Source organism: Chanos chanos, chromosome 4, assembly GCF_902362185.1.
Source record: "Chanos chanos chromosome 4, fChaCha1.1, whole genome shotgun sequence".
Taxonomy (NCBI): Eukaryota; Metazoa; Chordata; class Actinopteri; order Gonorynchiformes; family Chanidae; genus Chanos; species Chanos chanos.
Window position 1 is genome coordinate 24,466,664 of NC_044498.1, and position 12,433 is coordinate 24,479,096.

Consider the following 12,433-nt stretch of genomic DNA (forward strand, 5'->3'; position numbering starts at 1 on the left):
ACATTAGCTTCCACTGTTATGCTGATGATACTCAGATCTACTTACCATTCAAGCACAATGACCGCTCTGAATTGGCTAACCTTGAGGCGTGTCTCTGTGCCATTAAAAGTTGGATGTCTTCAAACTTCCTGATGCTTAACGCAGGCAAGACGGAAATGTTGGTCACTGGTCCCCCTGCGCATAAGCATCTTTGTAATAATCTTACGTTAAATTTTGACAACTGCATTCTCTCGCAAAATTCCACAGCTAAAAACCTTGGTGTGATTTTTGACTCTAGTCTCTCGCTTGTCACTCATATCAAGAACACTACCAAAACGGTCTTTTATCATCTCCGCAATATTGCCAAAATTAGGCCCCTGCTATGTATCGCTGATGCAGAAACCATTGTTCATGCATTTGTCACGTCTCGCCTTGACTTTTGTAATGTTCTGTATTCTGGTCTGCCTGCCTCTACTACCAGAAGTCTTCAGCTCGTCCAGAATGCTGCTGCCAGAATCCTGACCCGAACTAGGAAGTTTGACCATATCACTCCCGTCCTGGCCTCCCTTCACTGGCTCCCAATTCACATGAGGGCTGATTTGAAAGTCCTCTTATTAACATTTAAAATTCTCCATGGGCTTGTGACGGCCTATCTATCCGAATTCATTACAGCCTATGACACCCCCCCCCCCCCCCCCCCCGCGCTCTCAGGATGCTAAATTATTAGTTGTTCCGAGAGTTAAAAAGAAGTCCGCTGGCCATTGTGCCTCTGCCTACCGTGCACCCTTTCTCTGGAACAGCCATCCTAAAGAAATCAAAGAGGCAAACTCTCTTGTTACCTTTAAAACCAAACTTAAGACTCGTTTATTCTCTGTATCATATGGATAGCATAATTTCGAACTGAACATCCAGTGAGGCTCAGATATCAGGCTTTAAATAAATGTGAAATTGAACTTGAGTGCCAGTGATTATTCCAGAGAATGCAAAAATCACTGGTATAACATTACTTATTACGTTACCAACTACTGCACTATGTACAGAAACATGCTTTACTTTATCTTTGTTTTAATTTTATTCCTATTTTCCTATTTATCTTATTATATTCTACTATTTTAGTCTATGTTGTGATTGGTGTGTGCCGACAGTGTTGTTTTTCCCTCGGGATTAATAAAATATTTTGTATTCGTATTCGTAAATTTAGCTCTTGTGCTTTTACTGGCATAAATAGACTTGTAACATGATAACAAAGCAATATAACAATTTTAACAGAAATAAGCAGCACAAAACATTTGTTCACCACTACCCTACCATTTGAATTGAAGAGTCCTATGTCAAGTCATTCTTTTAGATGAACAAAGAGACAGTGTTAACAGTAGAATTAGTTTTAATTTACAGTAACATAGATTCTTGCAAAGCCCTTTCAGTATCTGTGTCACAGATCAGAGTTTGGACTGTAGCACACAGAGCAGAACAGCTTGACAAATGGACAGTCATAGTTAGTTTGTGGAGTAGGATGGGAAACTAATTGCCAACAATGAGTACATACCAAATGTGGTTAGAGATGAATAAAGGAACTTTGTGAATCATGTCACCCTAATGCCCATCTCTCCCATATGGACTGCATTTCAGATGGCGAGTTCATGGAATTGGCCAAACAAAGATCATCATGCAGTCCTGTCTGATTAGCTGTATACAAACCATATTCAACCACATAACCACTGATTGAGGAGTGAAAATCTAAATGACCGCTTTGGACTGAAACTCTCCTTTAATCCTCTAATCACAAAATAAATACATAAATTAAAGTATGCAGTAGTTAACCCATTTTTTCAGCAAAACAAATGAATAAATAAATAAATAAAAATAAGCAAGCAGTTGCATGTCAGTTCATATGAACTTACTTAAACTGAGTATGGAGAGCTAGAGCACTATTTTATAAAAGCAGTCTAAACTAGACAGCCACATATAAACCCCTCTTAGTTCAGAGGTCATTTTGCGAGATGATCATAGCTACGCATGCGACAGTGCCACCCATCGTGTTTCTGCACACACACGGGCCTTCATTTGGAGAAAAGGCCAAATATCAAGTGGTTTGGCTGAGGTAGCACTGGCAAATCCAGGTTAGAGGACATTTCCAGTGTTTTCTGACTGATCTGACCACACACTATGCCTGCTTGGGGCCTTACATTACTGTCTATCTCCATGGATACATCCCATAGACATCAGTAGAGCCTGGTCGCAGATGGAGCAGTTACATTTATTTATGTGGTAATTCCATATAAAGACTTCCACTTTACTTGTGTGTCTGGAATGAGACAGATGTTACTCCTCTATCTGATGTGCAGGCTGAAACAAAAAGACTGAGAGGGATTCTAAACATGGTTGAGATTGAACGTGTAAATGATATAAGCAAATGCACTGTGCACTTTGTATGTTTTTTGTTATTCTTGTTGTCATTTTCTTTCTTTGTTTTTGAAGAAGAAGAAATTCACTTTTTGAAGTATTAGTAGTAACTATTTTTAGTTGAACAAAAAAGAGTGCATCTCAGACCCATAGCCAAGAGTAGGGATGAAAACTCAGGGTTTTTTTTACTGGGGTAAGTGGGGGTATACCATGACCATGATTTTTTCCTACCAAAGGCATTAACTAATGGGAAACCTGATGACAGCCAGTAGAATGCCAATGGCGCAAAGTGCTGGACAGATGCGTCTTCATGCACAGAGCCTGGGTACCGGATAAACATCTCCATATTGGTAAAAGGACAGGTCAAAAACACTCAGCAGTGTCTGGAGTCTGGAGTTACAGAGATTTCCAGATGCTCAAGAGGTACACTGAGCTTTCCAGAATTGACAGAGAGGACTGACAAAGCCAAAGGGCTGATGGAGCTTCCTCTGGGAGATAAAAAGACAGGGAATAGTGTAGGAGATGACACCATGTTAACACGATCTGAACATGCCATCTAGAACAAATTTACAAGTTTCTGTCACTTTGTAAAAAGATGGACAATCATTTCTGGTTGCAAAAAATGCCATTACCCTAATACTGGGTCTAGATGCTATTGCATGTTAGACATTGCCACTCTCCAATCTCCATTCATTTTCTCTGCGGAGCATTTGGGAGAGGCTTGGTCCTTTTACTATGAATCCCTTAGACCATCCAGAAAATGACAGCACATCAGTTTCACACAAAACAGGTAGAAAGCTTTCCTCATGAAGTCATGGCATCTTGTAGGTGGGCAGCCAACCATCCCTCCCTCTTCTACCATGTCCAGAGTGTTGACCTCTTTCAGGGGTTAACAAGCATCCTGACCATCAGTGTGACACAGACACAGGAAGGGAAAAATGATAATAGGAAATGAGAGGCAGAGAGTGAGAAGTGGAACTGAAAACAGAGACTGAGAGAAGTGGAGAGGAAGTGTGAGAAACAGTTAAGAGGGAGTGATGGGGTGAAGAGGTGGAAAGCAGGACTTAGGTTGAAGAAAAATGAAAGTGGAAAGAAGAACAAGCAGGGAAGAAAGGAGAGTGAGAGAGGGAGAGCAGATCAGGAAAAGAGGGTATAGAAAGAAAGAAAGAAAGAAAGAAAGAAAGAAAGAAAGAAAGAAAGAAAGAAAGAAATTGGTCAAGAAGTGGACTGAAGGAACGATGCCACTGAATAAAGAGAGGAGAAGAAGAAAGAAGTTTAGTGGACAAATTGTGATAAAGAAAAAAATTTAAGAGGAGGGAAAAGGAGGAGGGGAGATGATGAGAATTCTTCAGGTGTAATTAAGAGTGGAGAATGAGAAATTTAAGAGTAATAGAGGAAAGTAGAGAAGAAATTGAGGGAAGAGAAAGGATAAAAATAAGCAGTGAGACAGTAAGCAGAGGGGAGAGGGAGAGAGAGAGAGAGAGAGAGAGAGAGAGAGAGAGAGTGAAAGAAAAAAGGATGGTGGATGTAAGAGGAGGGGAGGAATTACAGTGGAGAGTTACAATTACAATTTACAGTTTGGCATTTAGGAGACGCTTTTAACCAAAGCAACTTACAATAAGTGCCTCAATCAGATCACATTACCACATAAGCAAAGATCACAATAAAACTGTAGATTACTTACCCCCAGTATCACACTCCTGGAATTCTGTGACAATAAACGATAAATAAATAAACAAGACCTGCGACATAGAGACAAGGTTAGTACAATTTTTTTTTTGTGACATAGAAAGGGAGGTTAGGCAGTGGGGGACAGGTGGGTTCTGAAAAGGTGGGTTTTCAGTTTCCTGCGGAAGATGGCAAGAGATTCCGCAGTCCTGACTGAGTGAGAAAGGTCATTCCACCACTGCGGAACAATGGCAGAGAAGAGGCGTGGTCGAGAGGTACGGCTGCCAGGTTCCTGAAGTGAGGGGACGACCAGCTGACCAGAGGTGGTTGAGCAGAGAGCTCTGGCTGGGATGTAAGGAGTTTTCAGAGACTGAAGGTAGGATGGGGCAGAGCCTCTTGTGGCCTGGTAAGCCAGCGCCAGTGTCTTGAACTGGATGCGTGCTGCTACCGGAAGCCAGTGGAGTGTAGTAAGAACCGGAGTGACACAGGAGTGTTTTGGGAGGTTGAATACCAAGAGTGCAGAATCATTCTGAACAAGCTGAAGCGGCCTGATAGTGCAGGCCGGTAAGCCAGCCAGTAAGGCATTGCAGTAGTCGTGGCGGGAGATGACAAGTGCTTGGACCAGGACCTGGGCTGCTTGTTGCGTGAGGAAGGGGCAGATCGTCCTGATGTTGAAGAGAATCTACAGGATCCGCCGCGATGTGGCTTGAGAAGTTCAGCTGGTCATCCAGGGTCATGCCAAGGTTTTTGGCTGCTCTGGATGAGGGCACCACAGAACCCTCGATGGTGACTGAAGCGTTGATTGTTGGGTAGTTCTTAGAAGAAAAAAGAGAAGCTCAGTTTTCTCCAAGTTGAGCTTGAGATGGTTAGCAGACATCCAGGAGGCGATGTCGGTTAAGCAGGCTGCCATGCGTGGCTGGACCTGAAAGTCGGAGGGGGAGAGGGAGAAGAACAGCTGTGTGTCATCGGCGTAGCAGTGGTAAGAGAGACCGTGGGCAGACATAACTTGTCCGAGTGATCTAGTGTAAAGAGAGAAAAGTCGGAGAGGGGGCTGGGAGAGAAGAGGTATAAAGAAACAGAGATAGGGAGAGCAAATAAGAAAAAGGTAGACATTACAGACCAATTAGGTTTTATGGTACAATGTTAAAATGGAATGCAAATGTTTTTTTTTTCTGCAGCTTTTTTTGAGTTATTACAATGTCTATGGAGCTCCAGGTCTTAGGTATATTCTCTTTGAACAGATTCTCAAAAAATGCTCTTTTGTTCCTCTTTCCATTGCTTTTCTCTCTCAGGAAGGAAGAAGTTAAGACCAGGATGGCAGAGGTTGAAACAAAGCCAGGAAGGAGCAGAGGTGAGGTCTAATACATACAGTTTGGCATGGTTATGAAGGCTCTGTGGAAACACTGAACCATTGTGTCATCACTCCTAATTTGACAAAGTCCTCTCACATCATTACTGGGGAAAATAATAAGTAATAAAAACGTTACTACATAGTATTGCAGCTTACCTTCACTTCATCTCAGTTTTCTAACTCTCCGCATATCTTCCATGTCTAGCTACAGCTAAACAGTTATGTTCATTCTTGCAGAAAATAATATTTGTGACGTATTTCGAACAGGCTTTAGACCACATTATAGCTGAGAGAGTGCTCCAGTTGACTGTTGAAAAAGTCGGATGTCCTCCAACCAATGGACACTATGCTCTAATTTACTTGCAGTTGTAACTGCCCGCTGGGTTGGCACCTATTGCACACCTGTCTGGCCAAGGAGGGGTCTCCTCTCTCTGTGGTCCTTCTCAAGATTTCTCCCATTTTCCCATTTCCCTTTTGGGTTTTTGGGGAGTTTTTTCTTGCCCGCCATGAGGATTAAGTCAGGGGGTGCCGTCCTGTTTTGATTTTGACTGTTGTGGGCTGTACAGCCCTTTGAGACTGTAAACAGTGATATTGGGCTCTAAATAAACTTGACACTTGAAACATGAATACTACACTTGTGTTATCAGATCTAAGTGCAGCTTTTGATACCATAGACTATAATATTGTTTTAGAAAAACTTTCAAGCTTTGTGGACCAAAGTGAACAGACACTCTCCTGATTTTGATTCATCCTAACTGACTGCTACTGATTTTACATGTAGATGAGTAAGTCCTGAAGTACTCAGCTGAAGTATGGTGTTCATCAAAGCTTGGGCTGTTTCTCTTAAGTTCCAATATGCTAACACTTAGCAAACAAAAACCAGACACACACCCGAGTGTCCTGCCAGACTAAGGGCCACTTTTGGAGACGCATTGCTTTGGCCCTGCACACTAGTCTTCCTGCCAGGCTTACCCTTATTCTGCTGACAAGCTGCTCTTCCCTCCCGGAGTCCCTGACTGAAGTCCAGATAAAATACCTATTCTAACCCTACACTTTAACAACCTGGCATCAGCAAAAGCTGAAATGGACCCTCTCTTTGATTGGCTTGATTGGCTTTAGTCATTCTCCAGTTAAAGGACTATGACAGGCTCATGCTTACAGACACATGATGCCTTCCTGGCCTTGCCTTTGTCAGTTTGTCATTAGGCAGAGTGTGCAGACTTTCTTATGTCCAAGTTATTTCCATGTTGGACACCAACACTGATGCTTTTTCACCGTCATTCCATTTCACCCTTCTTGAGCCCTACTCAGGCACACAAAAATGACAGTCTTTTTGCTCTAATTCTTCTGTTCCAGGCTGCAGTTGCTTTCAAGGACAATATCACTTCACTGACACTTGCAGTCTCATGGCCTTAATGTGCCACCTTCCCATGGGGTGTACAAGGGTTTTAGAGTGTCCTACTTCTCACTTTGCACATTCAAATGGTGCTCAGTAGTGTGCCCAACACTGTCCTTTATACGTCTTATTCATAACTCCGCCTAAAATTACCCTCTGTCAGCAGAATGTGTATTAGTCATGGTCTTTCAAGTTAATTTTGGCATAATTATAGACAATTTATTCCTTGTTTTGAGTGGAGAATGAGCATCTTGTTGGTAATCTTATTAATACCTCCCCACACTAAACTAAGTCAGTAAAACAGCAATGAACATATTGGAATTAATGTTACATGTAACTAATTGCAATGTAAGCCCACTGTATAAGTCCACTTTTTTCAGTAGCCTACTATCATTAAATAACAGCATTGTAAACGTCCACAGTTTGCCCAAGGGGTGAGTTTACAACCAGGGAATGATTATTATGTCTCTGCAATGCCCTGTTTCTCTTTTTCTGCTTGTACACCTGTTCACGTTTACAGGCCTGTCCTTACTTACATCATGAAAGTGTGGTGCTAAAGAACAACCTTAGGGCCTTAGGGCTTAGTGTAGCATTTGGATCAGGGTAAAGAATGCAATCTAAATGCTTATGATCTTGTGAAGTAATGTCAATATTAAAAAAAACAACTTTCAGTTTTATTTTATATCTCTGGTTTAAAAGTCTTTAAAACCCTTTCGGTTTTATTTTATTTTTTAGTCTTATGTTTTTGTTGTTGTTTTTTTGTTTTAGTTTTAAAGGATTTTAATCAGGACTCTTTTTTTCACTTTTTTTTCTGCTTCATTACAATTTTAGATGTTTTATTTTATTAAGGATTTGCTAATGCTAATTTAATGTTAGTTGTGGTAGTATCATCTCATTTCATTTTCAGTTTCAGTGAAGTTGTAGTAATGTGCAAGTTACTGAAAATTAGTACTTAGTTATATTTAATAGTTACTTCTTTCAAAAATAATTGAATTACTTTACAAATTACTGCATATAAAAGTAATTAGTTGCTGGGGAAATTAACTTTTTGCTTTACCTCTGATTCTCTTATTAATGCATACATAGCTATATTATTTTAGCATTGCTGTGACACAGTGTGGAACAAGACAACTGTCAAATTTTATCTATCGTTGTACCCATTATCACTATGATGAAAAGTAAGAAGCAGAACAATAAAACACAATAGACATGTTTTGATAGGCCTGTTTATTGTAGCCTAACCAGACCTTCAAATCAAGCACTAGGACACAAGTCAGTTTTAATGCTGTTTTGGCAGTGTGAAATAGCAACTGTCTCTCAGACCTTTGACAGTGATAAAAGTGATTTACAAAAACATCAACACACTGTTGTTTTACCTGGTGCTTCAGAAGATTCGAATTACCAATCTTTGATGTGCATAAAATTCTCACACCTGCATATAGACTACAACTCACCAGTATATTTTTGTCCGTAATCTCGAGGGGGGGGATAATGTTCATATTTCCAGGACAGCGAGCTCACACTAATTGTCCGCCGCTGTGTGGGCTAATGCTGATTGATTGATTCACTCATTCAGTGCTCCACCGTAAGGTCGGGTGACGTTAGATCATAAACAGGATATTCGGGGAATAGGCTGCATTTGTCTGCAGTTGTCCATTAATATTTTCACGCACAACAAAAGTAACGGGTAACGAGCCCATTTAAATTTCCGTAATTATAACGGCTTTATTTAATTTGAAAAGGTAATTCGTTACATTACTTGTCACCGCTAAAACTAGTGGAATTACACTAACGCGTTACCAACACTGCTGATAGGCGCATAATGTATTTCCCAAATTGTGGAAAGCAGTAAAGGAAGTGGCAGCTTATTTTGACTGGTTCAATTTTGGACCATCACTGTTAAAAGCTTTTGGCAAATTTTATGCAAATACATTTAGCCACAAAGATACAGGCAAATATCCATGTAACACAGACAGTCATTTAGAGTTTCCCTATATTCTATTGACCTGGGTTTTTTCCTGTCCGCTGTTTCTTAATTTTTGTTTGTTTTCACACTGATGATTAATTACTGTAGAATTGATGGGACGATATCACAGCGCTTGGTTTCATTATTTACTGATTCCTGCTCTACCTGTCACGTTGTACTGCTGTTTTGGGCTCAGCATCGAACCGCAGATTGCACATTGGTTACGTTACAGCGGGAGCGTCAAAGGCGTTCAGTTTGTTTTGAACTAACTTTGTAATAAACAATGCTTTTCATCGGAAAATTACAATATGGATAGTTTCGTTCGCATCAAAGTGTCCTTTTCTCTCCTCCTCTCTGAGCAGAAATGAGACAACAAAGAATAGCTGAGTATGACAAAAACAGAGTTTTAAGAAGGGCTGCCAAGTTTTACGTTTACCTTATCCCAACCTCCTCTCCAAGACGCTAACTTGCGTACCAGATACGCGATCTCGCGGGATTGTCCCATTGAAATATCGCGGAACTTCTTGGTGTTTTCTGTATGTGTGCCACTAGTTTCAGGCAAATCCAAGAAAGGTGGAGACTTTGGGATAACTTCCTGCACAGTATTCTGTAAGGCATACCTCAGGTACGCGTGGGAGGTTGTCATAAAGGTATCGACGAATGGATTTATGTTGCTGTTAAACTTGCCTGTAAGTTATTCACATACACAGAATTCACAAACAGGAGAATTTTTTGTATAGCTAGCATCTAAGTTGCTAGCCAACGTCATCTACAGGACGGGAGATTTCACGCATCAGAGGAAGTCAGTCCTGATTCGAAGGACAGTATGGGTGAGTTTACTTGGAATTTTATCATGTTATAATACACTAGAACTTTCGCCGACTAGGTCAGTTGTTCAATGCAGTCAAATTCACAGGTGCGATAAGGTAGCTGGTACATTGTATCTACCGAAGACCTTGTGATGTTGAACGAATCTTTGACTGTTCGCTCATGTAGCAAACTGCTAGGCTCGTCCTAACCAGAAAATTCCTAAGGTTTTACGTCAGGATTAGCGGCTACACACGATGCCAATATTGACTTGTTTAATGTTAAACTAGATTCAACTCACAACTAAATTGTTGTTTGTTTTCGGTGCTCTATATGCTATTGGACTTGTACAGAAGCCAACTGACTGCCACTTTGGATGGAAAACTCACCCAGTGCTGGAAACTGGTCAATAATAGAAATGTAACGTCAATTAGTCGTGGCATTGTCGTCAACTTCATAATCCTAAAAAAGAATGTTATCGTAGTGTTATATTCACAAATGTCTGGCTGAGAAAAATAGTCTAGATTGACTGAGTTTAAAACTTGGACTTCAGCGAAGTTCTGTTTCCTTGACTTTATTTTCCTGAATTCCCAGATGTAGCACTCTTTCACGACCTTGTCGTGTATAGAACAACCCGATTGTTTACGTGAATTTACTTCATGGAGTACCCATTAATGCATAAGTCTTTTGTTTTCTCCACTTATCTCCACTTACCATTGCACCTAAAATATTCATAGCGATCAGCTATCGTATTGTGACTGCGATACATAAAATAATTTGCCGCACTTTAGCTGTTGGAAGTTGAGCTATGGAAATCGCAGTGATGGCGATGGTTCGCAGCTGTGATTTGTGGTTGAAATTCGTCGCGTTTATTCTGGTGTTGTTAACAATACAAAGGTACATTGTTCTACTGTCTGAACTTAAACTGTTTTAGATGCAGCCTTTGCGATCGTGTAGTGTGATCTGTTGAAGCCAGGTGCTTTAGGGCAGGGTTTTTCCTCGCAAGCACGACTCACTCGGGTTACACCACAAGAGTTGTGATGTGTTTGGACTTGTCAAATGACTGCTTCCCTCCTTGCAATCTTTCACAGTCTCCACATGTGCACAACTGCTCTTGGATCGATGTTCACACATAACGCCGACCTCTTGTGGGCATCATTACTTCCGTTTCATATTTTTATTTGGTTTACTGATTCGTTACTGTGCGTTTTTTGTTGTTGTTTGCTTGTCTTTTTACTTTTCCAAGCATAGGCCCATGCGAGCCGGTGTTGACTTCCCACCGATGATAGTGGGTCTTGGCAGCTCCCCCGAGTGGGCTGGGCTCGTTCCTCTGCTGGAAGAGGCGGCTGGCAGGCAGGTCGCCTGCGTGGCTTTCCCTGCTCCTCCCCTTGCCAGTCATACATGACAGAGTAGCCGATTTTTATAAAGCAGCTGATTCATAAAGGGCCTAACTAGGATATGTGTGTGTATGTATTGAGTCTGTGAGAAAAGGGAAAAGGTATACTGTTTTTAGATAGCAGATGGCCCTTTAATGAATCTCCTTTAAGTTTTAGTCTGTTTTGAAATGTAATTTGCCCCTGATTGGATGTATGTGTATGGAGGAGGCATAACACCCTTAGGACTATTGCTTGGCGTGACATAAGTAAGACGGGTTATGAAAGTATGTGGACACACACTTCTGTTTAATGTGAGGTAGAGTTTGTTTCCTCTTAACCTTATTCTGCCTGAGTCCCCATACAAGACGTCACATCAGGTCTTGACCCTTAGGCAAAATCCACAGAGTAGGAGCATGAAAAGAATAATGTTAAGAAAATAAAAAAGAAAAGGTGTTGTCATGCTTCAGGATATCTGTAACCCAGTCTTCCTCATTGTTCTGCATGTTGTTGTTAACGCTTGTGCCAAGCACATGAAGCGAATGGACTGTTAAGCTCGGCGTGCTCTTAATTCATTGGCATGCTGAAGAATAAATCTATACAATAGTCATGATCTCAAGTCCTCTAAATATTACACGTAATGATTCAAGGGCTTACACACATAGGTATTGAGCTGCTTATCTTGCATTTTTGGACCAGTCTTGTTGTTTTCTCCCTAACGGTAGTCTAGGAGATCTGGGCTGAAACATAAAATGATCAGTTTGAAATGATGAAATGACAGGTAGGACTCAGCTATAAGGTATGTTTACTGTTTACAAGCTGCATGTTATTTACGAGTCAAAACACAAATGAGAGAAACTTGGGAAGACATCTGGGGACAGTGCGAAAGGAAAGAAAAAAACATTAAATCTCTATGAACTACATAAAGGGCAAAGCTAAAGAGAGATCCTCTGCATTTTGTCTGTCTAACAAAACCCTCTTGCCAAATCAAAAATACAAACTATGTGCCTGCCCTAGAGAGAGTACACACAAACAAAAACAGTAACCACAATTAGACCTGGGGCCTGTACTACGAAGCAAGGTAACTGGCTTATCCAGGTAACTTCTGGTTAAGTTAACTCAGAGTAAGTAGTAAACCTCCTAATAGAAGACTCTTATGGCTTTGTTTTTCTAGGAGAATGAAGCCATAGGACTCTTCCATTAGAAGGTGTACTCGGCCTACTTTGAGTTAACTTAACCAGAAGTTACCTGGATAAGCCAGTTTCCTCGCTTCGTAGTACAGGCCCCACAAGTCTGGGGCAGAGGGCATGGCAGAAGGAAATGGAATAGACCGTATTTGGTTTGGTGGTAGAGGGTCTTGTTGATGGAGGCAGGTCAATGGTAACATTGTTGATGATTGATATGGTCCCGGACAAATCAGAGCAGCAAGTTTCCCATCAATTGCCTCTATAAGCCAGAGGGTGTTGGAGAGAGACAAAGACAGAGTGTGA

The 12,433-nt window shown here is 41.1% G+C and overlaps 1 protein-coding gene across 3 annotated transcripts in view; it reads left to right on the forward strand.

Moving 5' to 3' along the window:
- The first annotated feature begins 9,406 nt into the window (after positions 1-9,406).
- Positions 9,407-12,433, forward strand: part of cd2ap (CD2-associated protein) — a 42,159-nt gene continuing 39,132 nt past the window's right edge. For all 3 annotated transcript variants that reach the window (XM_030771465.1, XM_030771466.1, XM_030771468.1), the window contains exon 1: positions 9,407-9,593. In XM_030771465.1, coding sequence (XP_030627325.1) covers positions 9,590-9,593 — 4 coding nt within the window. In that variant the 5' untranslated portion in view covers positions 9,407-9,589. The remainder of the gene's footprint in view (positions 9,594-12,433) is intronic.